Below are 20505 nucleotides of genomic sequence, written 5' to 3'. Positions count from 1 at the left end.
TAATTCTGTTCCAGTAGTTCATTTAATGTACAAACTTCATACATTTGTGTAATATATCATTCATAACAATTTTATAACCAACCAAAACAAAAAATTTCAACTTTTTCAAATTAATTGCTGACCAAACCCTCTTACATAATGTCACGTAAATTAACTCCTTTTATTTATTATTAATGGTTTTAATAGGATCCCATTTTTATTTTCACTTATCAGACTAAATGTCCCACTATATCTCAATTTATTATGACGTAACAGTGCTTCTAAATAAGCCTCTTATGACGTCATCAGCGCACCGTTATGTCATTTGCATAAAGAGTCGAGTATAAAACCCAGGCTACTGTAATGAGCTCAAGCTGTGGAGGAGTAGAGCTGCTGTAGTGAGGACCAGGTGGGTGTAAAAACTCAACAGGACTCGAAAATGGCAAATCGATCCACAGCAACTTCTCGCCAGTCCTCTTCTTACACAAGGATATTTGGTGGTGAGCGCAGCGTCTCCGCTCGCTCCTGTTACTCCAGCCGTCAGCACTCAGCTCCAGCGCGCACAGCGCGTCTCTCCTACAGCACCGTCTCCGCTCCGCCGAGCAGAAGTGCGCGAGTGACAAGCGCAAACTTGCCCCGACTCGCATCCGAGACGTTGGACTTCGCCCTGTCCAGTGCCATCAACGTCGATTTCAAAGCGCACCGGACAAACGAGAAAGCCGAGATGCAGCAGCTAAATGACCGCTTTGCGTGCTACATAGAGAAGGTGCGCTTTCTAGAGCGGCAGAACAAGATGCTGAACACCGAGCTGGCGCAGTTCAGAGGAAAAGGAACATCCCGAGTCGGAGATCTTTATGAGGAGGAGATGAGAGAGTTACGAAGGCAAGTGGACGAGCTCAACAGTGATAAGGCCAGGGTGGAAGTGGACCGAGATAATTTAATGGAGGATATCGAACGCCTGAGAGAAAAGTATGTGAGAACTTTTTCTTTGTAGCTTTGTATACAGTAACAATATTGTTTATATTCACTTGTGAAACCAGAGATTACAAGGTTTTATGTAGTGAATTCCCAGCCACAAGGATTAAAGTACATACAATATAAGGCAAAAAGATTGTAGACACCTGAACATCATGCTTATATTCAAGTCTTCCACAAACTGTTGCAACAAAGTTGGAAGTAAACAGTGGTCTAGAATGTCGCTGTGTGCTGTAACATGACTATTTCCCATCACTGGAGCTAGGGGACCTAAACATGCACCACCATGGCACTTCCTCAGTCGAACAAAACAAGCTGTATGAAGACACGGTGTGCCGAGTTTAGAGTGGAAGTCCTGGAGTGATCTGCACAAAAGCTCTGACCTTAATCCCAACACATTTGGGATGAAATGTAATGCTGACTGTGTACCAGACCTCCTCACCAGACATCAGTACCCGATCTTACTATCCCCTCAGCCACATTACAAAATTACAAAATATTGTGAAAAACCTTCCCAAAAAAGTGCAGGTTTTTATAACGCCAAAAGAGAGGACTAAATCTGGAATGCAATGATAAACAAGCAAATATGAGTGTTATGGTAATAAATATCAGAAATTTGTTAGGTTAGTCGGTTAGTTGGTCTGCTGCAAATCAATTATAGTGTCATGGAAAATTTCCCTAAGAAACTGTTTGTAAGGGTCTGACCTTCTGTGTGCATGACTAGAAGTTGTTTGTGACTAAAAGTTGTTCTTACCAGAGATTTGTGTAAAATATTAGTTTCAGAATGGGTTGGAGACGAAATGGTGAGACTCAGGCTCATAAACAATTTAGGCAGACCTCGGGAAGATTATCTTGATCAGGAGACGATCAGGCTTTGTGCATCGAGCCAATGATTGATGTTGTTTTCCTTTCTTCAGATTTTTGTGTTTAAATCATGCCTATAAAATCTGATTGAAACAAATGATCAGGGTCCTTCCTCTCTCATGCTAAACGAAGAGCATTGGATCCGGTTGCGCAGCAGCACGAATAAATTGTTAACCTTTTTCTCTTGCCCGTGCCTACCAGTGTGCTATTTTTATTTTCTCAAAAACTTCCACAACCTTGGTTCATTTAAAATTAAAATCAATTGTTAAAAACAGGCAGCCAAATGTGTTCCATGTAAATATTTAACAACCCCATAAATAATAAGCTTTTAAGCTAAAGAAGACATATTGACTGTATATCTACAGTCTATTTGGTACAATATACAGTATGAAGCCTAAGTCTTTCTGTGTTAAATTGCATGTCATATCTAGGCTTCAAGAAGAGGTCCTTCAAAGGGAAGATGCTGAAAACAACCTCCAGGTTTTCAGGCAGGTATGTACTGTACATTCCACAGAAAACTCAGTTAGTTATTGCTACACATTTTATTAGATGATATGATCTGGATTTGTCTGGATTTCAGCTGGAATGTTTGACATGTTTTGAAAGTTAATTCCACTCTTTGATAGTTTCTGCATTGATGAAAAGAGGGGGCGTGTGAGTAAATGACAAAGCAAGCTGTTGTATGAGTGGGGTCTGTTACTTGTAGCTGGGGGAAAGTGGTGTATTCAGACAGTAGAACAATGGAATAAGGAGCAGTGTATTTAAAACCATCTGCCACTTCCACCTGTGCCACCTGTAACTTTGAAAATAGGCACAGGAAAATACTTTCCACCATTTTATTTGGTGCTATACTTGGCTTTAGGTGCTCTAGAATAGTAAACATATGCTTAGTGTTGTCTTTATTGTGATTAGGAGTATAGGACTGTATGAATTTTTAGACTGTCATACAATCTTTGGCTTGAACTAATAGCTGTATTTTATTAATGTATTGAATGTTCACAGGATGTTGATAATGCAACCCTGGCTCGTCTAGACTTGGAGCACAAGGTGGACTCCCTACAGGAGGAGATTACTTTCCTGAAGAAACTTCATGATGAGGTATATAACAGTTTTGTTTGTTGTGTCTGTTTACTTTTATGCATCACGACAGTTTATTGCATGTGAGTGTGACCATTGCAGAGCCTTGAGTAGATCATGAGATTGGCAAAGAAGGGCATTGGCACAGAGATTAGCAAATTATGTCAAGAGGATGAAGAGTATTATTAGAATGGCCCTTACAAAACAGGAAAGGACCAGTCTAACACTAACTTGAAACACAGGCCAAAAAGTTTACAATCTGGCTCTGTGTTATCTGTTTGCAAATCAAAGGGCTAAAAATCAGAAAGATCTAAGATCTTTTGAATTAAGGAGTTTGAATTTGAATTATTTGAACAATCTGAAAACATGGCAATGGATAAATTCTGTTTCGTGTAAAATATATAATACATTGATGTTGCATATGTTTTATAAAGACAGCTTCTGTGCCTTCATCTTTTAAAAAATCTGCTTAGAAACCCAAACATTCTCCTTTCACTTGCCTGCAGGAGCTTGTTGAGCTGCAGGCCCAGATACAAGACCAGCATGTGCAGATTGATATGGACATAGCAAAGCCTGATCTGACCGCTGCACTGCGAGATGTTCGCCTTCAGTATGAGACTCTGGCCAGCAAGAACATCCATGAGGCTGAGGAATGGTACAAATCTAAGGTCAGTTTCTATCCACAAGCTTATTGTTATTTATGTTATTTCTTATTGAGAACTTTAATCAGTAGTGACTGTAGCAGTATTTGGTTGTGTGTCTCCTTGTGTGTCTTCCAGTGCTTTTCATTCCCTCTGGGTTTTTGAGCAGAATGAGCAGATGGTAACGCTGGGGTTTATTGGATAGAGTGTACAGATGGCCAATCACTGAAACACTAAACTAAACAATGGATTAGTGTTTTCTTTTTTTTTATATGACTGACAAACACAGTTTTGATACACTTACCTAAAACCCAGATGAAACCCATTAACCAACATTACAAAGTGCTAATTAAATGCTATGGTGAAAAATGAAGCTTCTAAGTCTGCCCCTCTATTCATCTTGCTATCCGTGGTGTCAGTTTCAGGGAGTAATTTGTGTACAAATGTAATATAAATATGAATGCAATGTAAATCAGCAGGCATTTTCTTTTTCTTCCTCCAGTTTGCCGATCTGTCAGAGGCTGCTGCTCGAAACACTGAAGCAATCCGCCAGGCCAAACAGGATGCTAATGAATATCGCCGCCAGGTGCAGACTTTAACCTGTGAGGTGGATGCACTTAAGGGCACTGTGAGTACACATTTAACAGTAACATCTGGATAATGTGAAAATGCCTTCATACCAATCTCTATGTCTATGTTTATGTTATAGAACGAGTCTCTGGAACGCCAAATGGGGGAACTAGAGGACAATTTTGCCATGGAGTCCTCTAGTTACCAGGAAACCATCGCTCGTATGGATGAAGAAATCCAAAACATGAAGGATGAGATGGCTCGTCACTTGCGTGAGTACCAAGAACTGCTGAATGTCAAAATGGCCCTGGACATTGAGATTGCGACCTACAGGAAGCTGCTGGAGGGAGAGGAGAGCAGGTGTGTATACTGAGCAGTTTTATTGGGATTGTATCTTAGGATCATTTTTATTATTTCATATTCAGAGTAGGCTTGCTTAGTATTTTAAATGAAATTACATAAGTGTTTTAGTTTGTGAGCTTAGAATATGCACATATACAAGAGACATTTATGTTTTAGTGCTGATTTTTCACAACTAATCCTTGCTTCTCGGTGCATGCATATTACGTTAGCTACAGAGTGGCAAGGACCTTTACATCCTTTTTACATGGGCTTACATGTTATCATTCAAAAACATTTTGGTTCTTTCCATCTACAGGATTGCCAATCCACTGCCCAATTTTTCCTCTTTTAATTTGAGAGGTACAGTATACTGCAATTCCATAACACACTCATAAAGTCCATATTGCATTTATATTACCAAAAAGCATCAACAAGTAGTGCTGACAGAAGCAAGCACTCTTATAAGAAAACGTCTGTATATAATATACTTCTGAATTTCTTCTGAACATTTGTGAATGATTTTCTTCACAAATATGACAATACAAGCCCTTTGTCTGCAGAATCCATGATAGAAACCAAACCACTTATTGAGAACCTGTCCAAGAAAGTGGTGATTAAAACTATAGAAACAAGAGATAGTCAAGTAAGTAAAAATCAAACAGTAATAACATTGCAATAAAATATATATTTTTTTCTCCAAGGGAAAAAAAACACATTACCAAATAATCCTCTTTATTTCTGCTTTGTGTCCTATTCCAGGTGATCCATGAGTCTACTCAGCATCATGAAGACCTGGAGTGAACTGCATACAAAACCTTTATAAGAAAAGCTCACGAACAATGAGAGCTCTTTAGGGAGAGGTGATATACTGTACCAGATGGGTATTTTTGTTTCTGTGACATTAAAACAGCTTTAATGTGCCTTTTGCCACTCTAGATCAGCAGGTAGAGAGGTGTTTTAAATAATATAGAGGTTGTAGGTTAGTGAAAACCAACTTAACACACAATTGCTATAGATTACACTGTGCAAATTAGACTCCAGCAATAATCTTAACTACAGTATATTGATTTGCACTGGGTTTTTTTTGGTCAGCTTCCAGATGGAGAATGAATGAATATATGTCTTTAAACAAACAAACAAAGTTAATAAACCTTTCCAAAAATCATATTTTGTTCTTTGGAGAAAATGTTGTAAATATAGTGCTCAGTATTTGTATAGTTAATGAGTGAATGCAAATATATATTTTTTCAATGATCATGCTGCTGGACTTGACAGCCTGGAGACTACACTGACTCTCAATCTGTAGAACCTCAGAACCTGATCCAGTTCACTGCTACATAAATCTGCTTTGGAGGTGTTCAGTTCTCACTCAAATCTCAAATTGTCCTTTTCTCGCCTGCCCCCTGGTGGACAGTAAAAGTACACTTCCCAGTAATAAAGATCCCAATCACCATTTTTTTATGAAAGAAACAAGAGCTGCTTATGACTTTATTAGTTTATTAATGAAATAATAATAATAATAATAATAATATTGTTTAAAATACCCATAAGATTAAAATATTTTGGGTAAAAGAGAAGATTTATGTACTCTAATGCATTTAAAATACCAAAACCATTTTAAAAAATAATCATTTAATATTTCTTCTGTGACTCGAGTCACTTTTACAATTTATCTACTAGTGATTAAGTAGCTTGTGCGCTTTTTATATGAACAATGATGATGCACAAAAGATGATGCACAAAAGCTTTATTTAAAATGAAACTGAAGGACAAAATTTCAGAGCAAAACAGAGCACAAAGGTTTAGTCGTGGAGTCATTAGAGAGAGAGAGAGAGAGAGAGAGAGAGAGAGAGAGAGAGAGAGAGAGAGAGAGAGAGAGAGAGAGAGAGAGAGAGAGAACAGCTGTACCTTTTGACAGTGTTAAGGAAGATACAGGGGTTACAGAATCAAAATCACATTGGAAGACACATCCGAAAGATACTTTCAGATTTGGGTGTTTAAGTTCACAGAATCATGAAACAATATATTATATGGTGAAACAAACAGTGCTCCTGTGAAACAAAGTGATATATCTGTCCTGGTCTGGTGCATTTCAGTCAGTTATGTAGTTTATCTTCTAAATATCAGTAAAAGGATAAATGCTGGAAATATCAGTATATTTTGTTTCTTACTGTCCCATCTATGGAAAAAATCTTGAAATTTCGAATCAGATACATTGCAAACAAAAGGAATACACCTCAGGTCTACCTTGCGGTTACTTAGTTCCTAAATCCATGAAGTTATTTTTTCCAGAAATACATTAGTCTGTCTCTTGTGCACATTCATAAGAGAAAAAACATAAATTCCTTAAAAACAAAGAAAATGATTTTTTTTTCCCACATTACACCCACTCCTGTCAGCCAAGCGTGACAATCTGATTTTATCATAGGCACAGACTCAACAAAAATAGACGAATGTGGTCTATTTATGTTGTAGCCAATTCACCTCAAGGTTTGATGTTGAGTACATGCTGAGATCTGACCTCTCTTATCAACAAGATGTTTCCACCCACCAAACTGTTGCTCACTCAATGTTTTTTGCACCATTCTGTGTAAAATCTAGAGACCTCTATGTGTGAAAATCTCATGCCATCAGCATTTTCTCAATACTGAAAAACCAGCCCATCTGGCACCAACAGCCATGTTACAGTACAAGTCACAGCGATCAAACTTTTACATCATTCTGTTGTTGATATGAATATTAACTGAGGCTCTTGACCTGCATCTTTGTGCTGTGGCCAGATGATTGACTGTTTGGATAGCTGGTGTTTTGATTAAAGTGGATGGTGAGTGAACCTATCTACATTAATGTTAATTACTTTAGTTAAAGTGTAAAATGTTCTCTTTTTTTTTTTTCAAATTCCAAGAAGCAAGAGACTTTATTTAGAGCAAGATTTATGTAACTATAATATTTTGCATGTTAAATGTAACATATGGCACTCATAAAATGTTTTGAAATGTATTCCCACTAGATGGCTTCAATATCTTGTCCGCACCTTCTGCATAGCAATGTGTGTGTAATGAGGCAGAGTGTGAACAGAATGAAGCAGGAGGATGTGCTTATATTAACATGCAGATGAGGGTTGAGAGCTACAGGCCTACTTGAAAAGCATATGTGCTCCAATGCCCCTGCAATCTGCCACTCCACAGAAAGTGAGAAAGAAAGAGAGAGAGAGAGAGAGAGAGAGAGAGAGAGAGAGAGAGAGAGAGAGAGAGAGAGAGAGAGAGAGAAATGAATTATGCAGTCTACAGTGTACTCCTTGTCAACACACCGCTAACATTTGTGATACAATACCACAGCATAACCTCTTCTGTAAGTATTAGTGTTTTTTCCACAGCTGGACTATAGATCCTGTAAGTCTGAACACCAGGGCATTATTAGGCCTGTTGAAATACATATGGCAAGTATGTGAGAAAACATATTTCTTAGTACACACTTCTGAGGTCTCAGGCAGCAATATTATGCTCTGTCTATATTGTATGAGGTTGTATGAAGTTGCATTCATAATAATCACAGTTTGATACGATTAGTTGAGTTTTTGAATGTTTGTGTTTTATGCTGTTCTTTCCCTAAATCTTGAAAACCTTTAGAATATTATGTCTATGCTTCATCAGTATTTCATTGATACTTGTTTGCCACCTAGTGGTATAAATGTGATGTTATTCTGTTGCCGCTGAACATAAAGTATCCCCATTTCCTTCCATGTTATTGACATAAACTGTACTCGTGGGGAGCAGTTAAACTAGTAAATCTGACGAGATCATCACCAGTCTCCTCATAGTGAAATCTGAGACAGTTTGGTTCCAGCATCACTGCAGCAGTAAACTCTTCATTAAAAAAAATAATAATAAGCACCCTGAGGGGTTCTTTGGTTAGTCTAGAAGTCTTCAATATTATCCATAAAAGGTTGTTTGGCTGCAGGCTTTCATTCTAGCCAAGCAGGAGCCATGAGAGATTCTACTTTCCAACCAACTATCATGTGTGCCTCCTACTTGGCCCTACAGTATGTGGATTGAAGATCCCTGAGCAAAAAATTTGACTTGCCTTCAGCTTTATACTGTATATCCTACACCCATTATGGCTTTCTGTGTTTGTGTGTGTGTGTGTGTGTGTGTGTGTGTGTGTGTGTGTGTGTGTGTGTGTGTGTGTGTGTGTGTGTGTGTGTGTGTGTGTGTGTGTGTTTGATAGATACAAGTAGGTATAAATCAGAAAATTCAGTATGGGGAGGTCAAGTCATTAAGACTGATTGCCATCTGGTCCAGTGTAAATTCTCATACCTTTGCTTGTTGTTCTCGGGAGAGTCTCCAGATCGACTGCTCTACTTACTAGGATAAAGTGGTTACTAAAGATATATGAAGATTTAAAGAAAATCAGGTTCAGGCATTAAAGCTCGGGACTTTGAAGAACACCATATATAATAGGGTTGCAGATTACAAAAGACACAGTTTAACTAGGATTTCTATAAAGAAGTGTTTACTTCATTATAAAGAGTTTTTAGGAGCAGCATTTATGACTCTCATTAACATTGCATGAGAGTGTCATGTCACCAATATGTCAAATTAAAGTATAAAATGTCTGCTTGAGGAAGCCAGTATTTTTTATTTTATTGTTAAAATACAAACAAACAAATAAATAAACAAACAAACAAATAAAAAAATAAATAAAAGCACTCAGCAGAGACTTAATCAGCTCCATGAATCATCACTATGTAACTGCAGCATAAGGCGACAGTAAAAATGAGTAACATGTAGTATTTATTGGAAAGAAGCCACAAATTTAAACACAACAGACATTATTTCATGAGAGAAAGAAAGATTCAGTTTCTTAATGTGTAGGAATGTCGGCTACGAAAAAGTTTTCTTCTTGTCTCATGTTCTGGTCTTTATAAATCACGAGTGTGGTCATTGCCTCACTCTGGTGTGGAAGAGCTAATTATTGGGATTGGAGCTTTAATTAACAGACTTCTTGAAGTGTTCTCTCAAATGCCTTCTCCACCCCCAAGGCCAATGAAATCCCTATAAATTGCTAACATCCAGAGAGATTAAGGTAATTAGGGAACCATTATAACCACAAGATGAGTGAGTGTTCATGTCAGTCCGCCTAACACAAATCACTGCCCTTTTTTACTAGAACTTTAATCTGCATCACTGATTTAGACACATCTAATATACTAAATATATGTAGTAGCTTCACCACTCAAAGTCAAATCAAACTCATCCTGGTCAAGAAACACTAACGAGTTAAATGGCTATGATGCAAGAAACATCCCACTTTTTGTACAAGCATGAAGGGAAAGATGATTCTCTGTATTTTACAGTAGTACCCTGAATTATTCAACATAACATTAGGACGTTACAGTGGCATTGAAATTATTCTGCAATTCTCTGCAAACAAAGCTCTATGAGAACTAGGATTCTTTTGGTTAGAATGAGTTTGGATGTGTTAGGTGATTTAGGATAAAAATATTAAGGTGAAAGGTGTCACCAAGTGGGCCAACACACCTGGGTTCTAGATGCAGTCCTGAACGTACCATTTTAAAAACCTTTTTTTAGTTCATTATTATTATTATTATTATTATTATTATTATTATTATTATTATTATTATTATTATTATTATTATTATTATTATTATTTTAGATAAAAAAACATGACAAGATTAATAAACACCTTGCTTTATAGAGATATAAAACAGTTTTTTTTATTTTTACCTGTGTATGATTTTGAACCAAGTGGGCATGGTTTAAAGAAAAAAATAGATAAATACATACACATTGTGAACTATATATATCTAACAATAATCTAGAATTTTTATTCTGTTAAATTCTTATTTCTTTTATTATTTGTTATTTCCTTTATCATAATTATGTTTACCTTCTGCTCTATGTTTATGTTCTGTAAAGCTGCTTTGAGACAATGTCTATTGTAAAAAGCGCTATACAAATAAGCTTGAATTGAATTGAATTGAATTTAAATTGGAAGGTGTTTTTAAGATGTGTGATAGACTATAATAATCTTATTCACCGATTTTATTTTTGCTTAGAGCTACCTCAGACATTTCTTACTGTTTAGCTGGATCTTTTTACAAAATACGCCTGTTGCAGAGATGAAACAGATGAAAAGTGAACCCTAACACTAACCCTGGGCTTTCGTTGTCCTGCAGACTTCACGTGCAAACATCTCTCAGTCTGATCCAGATGTGAACCTTTGTAGCAAGCTATGTATAAAAAAACAAGAAAAAAAAACACCCAATTAGAGCAACTTCTGTTTGTAAGTGTATTAGCAACTGTTCAGAGCACATAATTTAAATAGCATGCCTCCTATTTGTATTTCACTATCTGTTCATACTAAATAACTTATTCATTTTTAATTTCATCCTTCTTCTAAAACTGTCATAGGGTTAGTCGCGTAGTGTCTCGGTATCACATGCAAAATGGCAAAGGTAACTGTTCTTGAAAATTCGAATCTCTTAGGCAGGATACAATATAAACTGGTTATAAGAAAATGGCTAAATCTTCAAGTTCAAGTTTGCTTTATTATCAAGCGTCCACATATACAGTACATACAGAGAACTGAAATTGCGTTACTCTCAGTCCCAAGGTGCATACAGATAATATTAACAATAGAAATTAAATAAAGCAGGCATATGTCAGATAAAGTGCAAGTGCAAATAAGCAGACCAGTGTTACACAAAGTGACTGGTGCATGTCATCGTATGTGAGTGGAAGGACCTGTGGATGTGATGTCTGGATTGGTGGGGTGGGTTCATAGTTCTGTGGTGCCTGTAACAGAAAATGAAATGTCTTTTAGTCTGTTGGTCCTGGCCCGGAGACTCCGCAGTCTCCTCCCTGATGGCAGCAGACTGAAGAAGCTGTGTGATGGGTGGGTGGGATCACCTGCAATGCAGAGGGCTTTTAAGGTGAGTCAGGTCTCGTAAATATCCTGGAGGGAGGGGAGAGAGACACCAATAATCTTCTCGGCTGCTCTCACTATGTGCTGTAGCGTCTTCCAGCAGGATGCGTTGCAGGCACCATACCACACAGTGATGCAGCCCGATAGAATACTCTTGATAGTGCTTCTGTACAAGGTGAGCATGAAGGGGGGCGTGGCTCTGGCTCTTCTCAGTTTGCAGAGGAAGTAGAGACGCTGCTGTGATTTCTTGACCAGTGCTGCTGCGTTTTCATTCCAGGAGAGGTCCTCTGTGATGTGCATACCCCAGAACTGTCCACAGTTGCACCGTTGATGGTCAGAGGAGCATGCTGAGTGCGCACTCTCCCGAAGTCAACCACTATCTCCTTCATCTTCTACACGTTCAGAGAGAGATTGTTGTCACTGCATCACCCGGCCAGGCGTCTCACCTCGCTCCTGTATTTGTCTCATTTTCATTGCTAATGAGACCCACCATGGTCGTGTCATTGGCAAATTTAATGAAGAGGTTGGAGTTGCGTGATGTTGTGCAGTTGTGGGTCAGCAGAGTGAAGAGAAGGGGGCTCAGCACGCATCCTTGGGGGGCCCAGTGTTCCAGTCAGAAAGTCCAACAGCCAATTGCACAGTGAAGTGTTGAGCCTCAGCTGGAGCCTCAGCTGGTTTGTGAATGAACTGTTGAGGGATGATAGTGTTGAATGCTGAACTAAAGTTTATGAACAGCATTCTGATGTATGAGTCCTTTTTGTCTAAATGAGTGAGTGCTGAGTGGAGGGCAGTTGAGATAACATCATCAGTCGAACGGTTGGACTGATATGCAAACTGGAAGGGGTCCAGGGAGGGGGGAGGGCAGACTTGATGCGGTGCATGACTAGCCGTTCAAAGCACTTCATGATGATAGGGGTAAGTGCAACAGGATGGTAGTGATTGAAGCATGATGGAGATGGTTTCTTCAGGACTGGGATGATGGTGGTAGCTTTGAAGCATATGGGAACAACAGCCTGACTGAGTGAGATGTTAAAAATGTCTCTAAAGACTTCAATGAGTTCCAATGATGTCTTTATAGACATTTTTAACAGACATCTTGTGGATAAATATTTTTATTAAATCGCTAGACTTGGAGAAGGCTTAATATCTTGTGCATTGACATTTGTTATAAAGGTACAAGTGTACAAGCAAGTGTACACGGTATCTGAATTTCCTGATTTGTGGGATCTAATGTCTGTTTGAATGCACTGAGAGTTGTGGCTGGATTCTTGGTATTCGAAACAATTTAACGTAGATGTTGGACTTCAATCCCACATGGTTTTCATGTCTTCAATCCCACATGGTTTTCATGGATAGGAAATCAAGAGGCAGCCAGGGTTTGAGATTATAGGAATTATTGGAATTGTGCAATATGAAGTACTAGAAATAATAATATCTGTTATTTGTAGATAATGTTGTTCACTAGGCACCATCCAAAGTGGACCACTATTTTCCACTTAAAAGTTTTGCTATTGAGTGGGATGAGGTCAGCTGGGCCTGAAGCTATGGTTCTCTCCTCCAAAAGAGTGGGATGATATGTTGTACAGGTTAGGATAGAGGCCATGCTACTGCCAGAGAAGTTTAAGTATCCTTAGATCCTATTCCTGACTGAGGGAAAAAGAGCGGGTGAGATGGACCAACAGAGTCAGCAGCAGCAGTGTTCATTGTAAAGTGATATGGTATTCAGGGTGTAGTCAATGTTTTATATGCAGCATTGATAATAAAAACGATTGATGCTAAAAGTAAATGTTTAATATCAAGTACATTTATTTATATCTATTTAATAGTCATGATTCTGTGCTATTTCTAGGTCTATTTAAATGTTAGCAAGTTTGTGATATTGTCCATGTTTATTGCTTTGAACAAAAGGACAGATTTTCCTTTTTTATCAACATTTGTATCTGTTGTAATGAAGCATGTGTTCAGACTACACTAGAAAGTATATCATCTAAAATGGATCTTAAGATTTTGCACAAACTTCCATGCCAGCTTCAGTGCACACAACCATTAAAGCAAAAAGGGAACATACCAAATACAAATAAACTCTAAAATTCATGTAAATATTTTAAATATTCTACTTTTCACTCAAGTTGTTATTAATAATATAATTTGCAATGAAAATGTTGTAAATTAGAAAAGAATGCAAGACTGAAGCATTTTCAATAAAGCTTTGAGACTTTTGGGTCCATATGATATGATTTTTCTATATAAAAGAAAGTAAATGCAATGGAGTTTTGTAGAAAAATGCTGAAACTGTGTTCAGTTTGAAAACCTTTACAGATCACAGGGCAGCCCTGACAATGACTTTAACTAATGCATTTATAGGACTGTCTATGTAGGACATAGTGTGTGGGTGCTGCTCCTGGCAATTTACTGCTCTAGAAAATTACCTATGTCATGGAATACACTGCTGGTTAGAGAGAATAAATGCACCTTTGTCAGATAATGGTAGAAAATGGTGTACAGTTACAAGCCAAGCAACTTTATTTTCATAAGCATTCCAAAATACAACTCATGAGTAAACTGTGTAAGAAATCAAGACACTGTGAGCCAACAGCATTTTCATCCTGAAATTATTTGAAATCGTTCTTCCTTTATTTTCTTTAAGCAAAAATATTGCACAATTTTTTTCTCTATATTATCTGTGCATACACAGACACTTTACCAAATCACTTATTTTTTCAAGAATACACTTTCTGTTTTGTGGGTAGGTAGGTTCTTTATACTCTCTGGCTAAATAAGTAATAAATGAGCACAAGTCCATGTGGAAGAAAGCCATGTCCCATTCCTTACTGCTAACACCACCCATAATAATGAATGCTTTCCTCCACTCTGATGATGGTAAATAGTGGAAAGCTTTCATTTTTGGAAAACAAGTGCAAAACCATAGCATACTATTTTTAAGTGTAAAGTATAAAATGCTGGTAAGGATGTGCCAGTTTGTTCCTTGTGTTAGCACCATATATGAATGATTGCGACTGGTCCGTTTTCACACAATGAACAAAAGCAAATGTAGTGGTAGAATGGATTCCAATGTAAAATATCCATCACATTAAACTCTGTATGTGATATTGGTATTTTGCTATCCTCTACTTATTGACCAGTCATTTAAATTTCATCAAATGAGTCCTCATTCAGTCCCATGTCTTCCAGACACGTAGGTACAGCTGGAGGTTGAGGATCCGTGTGCAGAGAAATTTTTATTAACTGAAAAAGGCTAAATAGGAACAAAAGACTAGTCAAGGAAAAACTCAACAGAAAACTAACATAAAGAGTTCTTGAACACAACCCGGACTCCTCAAGCCCGAGATTACAGCACCAACAACAGACAAAGTAGCTCCTCTTTAAATGAGTAGACTGTATATCTGCCTTAGATCAATCAACCTACAGACATATAATATATGGCCAACACATTCATGTCTCATTTCAAATTTAGCTGTTTTAATAACTAGATTTTAGACTGATTTTAGACTGTGGATTGCTCATCCAGCAATAAGAGCATTAATAAGGTCAGGCACTAATGTCAGGCAACAAGGTCCAGGATGCAGATGGTGTTCCAGTTCATCTAAAAGGTGTTTAGTGGGTTTAAGGTCTTTATTTACCACAGCTGCATCCTTCCACAGATGTTTTTAGAGATATTTTATACCAACAATTATCTACACAGTACTGAACTTCTTTTACCTCAAACCATCTTCTTTAATACCAGATGTAGAGTTATGACTTATGGTTATGTAGATCTAGAGTCTATGGTACCTGTGAGCTCAATGCTCAGTTCCTATGGTAACATCCCTGCAGCATGCTCGGGCCTGAGTTTGGAGCACCATGGCCTTTTCAGTTAACAAGAGCTCCAATGCTGTAGGAAGGTGAGAAAAAAAAACAGATCAGGCTTTTGTGCTCCCACTCACACTCAAGTGAACAGACCTTGTACTCTGCTTGAATTGGCACATCATGGCTTGTCCTTGATTGTTGTGTTGCTTTTAGGTGTATCAATATGTAAGTGCAGATTAACCCATGAATGTTATTTCAAGTGTTTGAACTTTGTTTCGGTAGTGTACAGTAATTTAAATGTCTGGCAAGTAACAGGTAGGCAAAGCCTCAGTGAATGAATTGATGTGTTTCAATTTGTTTTCTCTTCATATTAAATAATAAAGAAAATCAAATAACAAAAAAGAAAGTTTTATTAGGATGTTCTTTGGGAGGGTGGGGCTAGGTGCAAGCCAATCAATGTTTTAAAATCTATAGTCAGTGTCTAAACAGAGTGTTATTGCCAGGGAAACATCTACAGTACCTTTACTACAAAGCACTAGCAGTTTTTTAAACATATGTTAATGAATAATCATGATCCAATCCTCTGTGTGTAAATGAATGGGAGACGGCTTCTACAAGCTCAGTGGGTAGTTACTTTAAGTAGTTACATAATATAACTTGGAAAAAGCCTTGGCATACTCTGTCTCAAGGAAAGGCTCATTTGACATTTCACAAACTAGTGATCTTCTTGAAGTGGATGGGCTACAAAAACAGAAGGCCACACAGAGGCTACATTGGGTACAAGCTCATCATAAATATACAGTTCAAGATTCCAGTTTTGGTGAAATTGTGTAATGTCTAGAAAAGTTTTTGTCCTGATCCTCATGATTTAATGCACTGTACCACAGGCCACATGATTGGCTGATTGGATAATGCATGACTGAGTAGATATAGAGGCCTAATAATCTGGCTGGATTGGGAATTTTAAATCTAGGGCTACAATGAGTTACATGACAGTAGATTAATAAAAGGCCTTGTGCTTCAGCCATGCCACTCAGTAACGTCAAATAAAGCTATCCTATCTTACTTTTGTTACATTCTGATGGGCAGCTTTTGTTTCATAATATATACTTTTAGAACCTGGACAATCTGTGGAAACATTATTAATTTCGATATGTACCTCATATTCTTCTCCTTTCCTGGATAATTAATTAAATACAGGATGAACAAAGTTTTTTTTTCTTTCTTTTGCTTAAACAAGATACGTAGGTGGGGGTCATAACAATATGACATTTAAATGTCATTCTTATCCACTTTCTTTCCTGTAACGAGTCATGTGATCCTCCTACACCTTAATGTTAAGCATGCATTTAAGAGTGCACTTGTGTTCCAACACTTTCATTTAAGTTGTGGCTCTTGCACTGAGCTTCAGCCACATCTGACACCAATCAGAAAAAATAGTGCAATAAGGTTCTCACTCCCATTTCCCCCTTTATCCACCAATGCTTTACTTCAATTTACAAAATTACATGTGGAAATGAAATAAAGAAAAAGGGGTTACCAAGGGATATCTTTGCAGCAAATCATTTCTGCTGCCCGTAGCTCACACTGGCCTTGGGATTGAATAGATATGCTTCACTCCTCCACAGCATCAGCTGAAAATTCATTTTGTGTTTACCTGTTGTCCATGGTAACATGGTGTGAGCAGAAAGCTTGTGAGAACTCATTTCTGTCATCAAGAGAAAAGCATGTTGGCTTTATGTGCAATACAATACAGGCACTTGAATAGGAATAAATGTGTCAATTTAATACGTTTTCCTTTTTTCTTCCTAATTGCCCATTTGTTGTAATGTAAACACAATTAGCTAAATAGCCCTATTAGGTTTCATTTTTAGTGGTACTTTTATTGTTGGACCCAAAGATTGCATTCAAAAAGATTCAATATTATTCTTGTTAGAACTGGTCTTTCATCATTTCTCTACAAAATCTCACAACTCTCCTTCTCTGAAGAGCTGTTTCCACTCGACCCCCCTTTTTCAAAGATAATTGGAGAGATTCTAAGAATGAAAGAGCACGACTAGCTGCAGAATATCAGACAGCCCACTGATATTTACATCAATCTAACTTTATTGTTCCTAGAATTCAATCACTCCTAATTATGTAGATTTTAGAATAAAGTTGCTGAGTCCTGAAGTCCACACCTTATTCAGTTGTTCATTTCAAACTGCTATTAATAGTAAATGCTAGGAATGACTCAGACTCTACAGTGAGTCCAAAGGGGTGTACTGTAAACAGAAATTGAGACAAGTCAACCTGGATCTGTTGACAGGTGCTGGGGTTAAATGACTCAGGATTAAAATGTCAAAAATGCCGCTTTCAAGAAGTACAATGCTGTAAACCTACTGTATTGTACTTCATTTGATACACACTGACATGCAAGCAGCAATTGTTTCCAAAATGGCACTGCTGTAATTATGGTTTTGAGGTGCAATGTGCCACTGATACAGTATGCTGTGTACAAAAGTGGCTCACGGATCAGGGGGCTGTAAGGGAACACTGATGGAGGATCATCTGTGTAATTATGTACAGCACACATAATATTTTACAGAATGGCAGTGAGTAAAATATCAAAGCTGCCATTCTTTCTTTCATTCACTTTTTGCTGGTACTTAAACCCCCTCAGATCCATTTGCCTAATGTAAGCTCTGAGGTTGAATATATTTTAGTGAAACATCAACTAGGAAATAATATTGGGTCATTCAAGCAGATGCATAGATGAACGATTCTCGTATTAACTTTACTGTAAATGCATAAATACAGCCATGTGTCCACACTCACAGCCTGTTGAACTCAGTGACTGCATTGCATTAAAGGTATTATTCAATTTATAAAAAAAAAAGCACAGCAGAGTTAAGCTGTCAAGTGCCAGATTCACAGGTGCAAATATATTAACACTCGAGTGAGCGGGTTAACTAACAAGGTGGAGAGAGAGTGTTTATTGTGCACTGTGAGAGCTGAGAAGTGGGGAGGATCTCAGAAAGGGAGGGAAAGAGAGCAGGAGAGACAGGGAGAGCAAGAGACGGAGCTGTGTGTTAGTGTTTCTCTCTGCACTGGCAAATGTGCAGGCCTGGGATGCAGTCAAGAATTTAGAGCTCTCCTAGGGGTATTGCAGAGGGGGCAGCCCACCTGCACCCCAAAACTTGATCATCCTTTGCATAGTGTATTCTGATTTAAATGTTTTCAGTCTAGAATATTACTAAAAGTAGTAAAAGTTAATATCTGAAGTACAAAAATAGCAGATATTTGTTTATGAAGGAAATGCTTGGAAGCGTTTAGGAAGTTTTTATGTGCTCCTGAAATGTAAAATAGCAGACTGCGAAAATGAATACAGTGAATGATCATGAGAGGTTCAGTGCATCTACTAAAAATAATTATGTAAATAATGTTATTTAAATATTTTTAAAACTTTATTCAACAGCATCCTAATTTAAAATGAATGCTTTTAAAATCTTTTTTTGGATCTGATCATAGCAGTTGGATTTTTACTGAAGTTTACGTTTGTCTTATTTGACCTTTTTCTTTTGAAAACATTTCTCACACTCTTGCTGAATAGAATTAGATTACATAATAGTTCCCTGGTTTTATGTAAAATGAGTCACAGAATCTTGCATTTGTATGGAAGCAGGCACAGAACAATACGGGCGAAGCGACAAAATGACATGACAGTCGTTTTCAGAGTACATGCAATGGTGGTAATTACAGCTTTACAAAGGTCAAGTGGCACCGCTTATGTTACAGTAGACAATCAGTCTGTATGGAGGCAACTAGAAGCGCTGAAAATGCTCCGCACAATTTTGCCATGTTTTACATCCAAATAATCTTGCAGTCATTTATGAGGTTTTGATGGAGTGCAGATTTGTTCTTCCGCAGATAAGACACTTCCTCTGAGAACCTTCCTGTGCCATTACATTACGTTTGTGATTAATATCTCTATGGCCACCACCAAAGTGGGGGAGGGGTGCTGTCATCATTACACAGTGATTTCTGTTGCTTTGTAACAAACAAGTCAGTCTCATCCCCTGACGTATATTTGTTGTTGGTGGGTGGCGGTTACCCAGCAGAGAGCTCATTAGAGTACTGTTGGCTAATCAGAATCAGGTACAGGAGGTCACTAGAGAGATAAAAAAAAAGAAGCAAGCTAGAGGAGAAGATGTGTGCCTGTCCCTCAGCGGGAGACCCTCAGTCGTCATGTCATTACTGGAGTAGCCTCGGTAGTTGGGGTTTGGGGGGATCATTATCAATAATGAAGTGGCCTCTTCCTACTCCTAAGGACACACACATTGAACACAGTCTACAGTATACCTAGTGACTGAGCTAAAAGAGTCCTCTGCTGAAGACCACAGATCCCTCTTTATTACCCATCTGCCAGAGTATAACATATGTTCCTACTTAACAGTGTGGCTGATCAGTCTCTCTTTATCCGTCCTTCCATTGAGTTTCATTCTTTTTTCTCTTTTTTGCATTTAACTCTGGTATCCACTGCCAAGATCCACTACACATGCTGTGTACACTCACTGTCCACTTTAATAGGAAGACCTATACCCCTGCTCATTCATGTAATAATCCAATCAGCCAAACAACTTATTGCATTGCAATTATGGAACAAACCCCCCCTCACTGCCAAAGGTCCAGAATTTAAGTCGTTTTTTTTTTTCATGTGATTATTGTCATCATTGTTTTAATCAATTCTTATGACAAATATTCTGGGTTGCTGTTTCAAATTAATATGATACATTATTGTAGCTGGACGTGTGTGTGTGTGTGTGTGTGTGTGTGTGTGTGTGTGTGTGTGTGTGTGTGTGTGTGTGTGTGTGTGTGTGTGTGTGTGTGTGTGTGTGTGTGTGTGTGTGTGCGGTGCGTGCAATTCAGAGAGAGTTCTCGCAATACACTTTTCAAAGCAACGGTGAAGCATCGACTCTGAATGATGGGGGGACTGGGGAGGGGTTATATATATATATATATATATATATATATATATATATATATATATATATATATATATATATATATATATATTAAAAGGATTTCTATATTTTATCCACTCAATAGTCTACAATATAATATCCATACAAACGTAGTGTAATTATAATAATAAAACATAGTGGGATATTTAGTGATATTGGCTGTACAATATCGACTTTTGTGATTGGCCAATACCGGCAGACTGGAGCCAATAGAAATGCTTCTCTCCTTCGATGCACGTCTTTATTCCTCTGAGAACTTCAAAGCAATCAAACAATGTGATGCGCTGATCTATCCAAAC

General features: G+C 37.8%; 1 protein-coding gene across 2 annotated transcripts; it reads left to right on the top strand.

Annotated features, from left to right (window-relative positions):
- Positions 1-300: 300 nt before the first annotated feature.
- On the top strand, positions 301-5613 carry vim (vimentin). Of its 2 annotated transcripts, XM_027148823.2 has the most exons (9): positions 302-948; positions 2250-2310; positions 2821-2916; positions 3402-3563; positions 4039-4164; positions 4246-4466; positions 4765-4808; positions 5009-5091; positions 5208-5613. In XM_027148823.2, exons 1-9 carry the CDS (start codon positions 419-421, stop codon positions 5247-5249), a joined length of 1365 nt encoding a protein of 454 aa, XP_027004624.2. In that variant the 5' UTR covers positions 302-418; the 3' UTR covers positions 5250-5613. The 2 variants fall into 2 exon arrangements, 1 of the variants encoding a protein (XP_027004624.2); XR_003440956.2 differs by lacking the exon at positions 4765-4808 and having other exon boundaries at positions 301-948.
- Positions 5614-20505: the final 14892 nt, after the last annotated feature.

The sequence above is a fragment of the Tachysurus fulvidraco genome, chromosome 3, assembly GCF_022655615.1.
Source record: "Tachysurus fulvidraco isolate hzauxx_2018 chromosome 3, HZAU_PFXX_2.0, whole genome shotgun sequence".
In the NCBI taxonomy this organism is placed as follows: Eukaryota; Metazoa; Chordata; class Actinopteri; order Siluriformes; family Bagridae; genus Tachysurus; species Tachysurus fulvidraco.
Note: the sequence above shows the minus strand (reverse complement) of the source record. Positions and strands in the feature narration are given on the sequence as shown.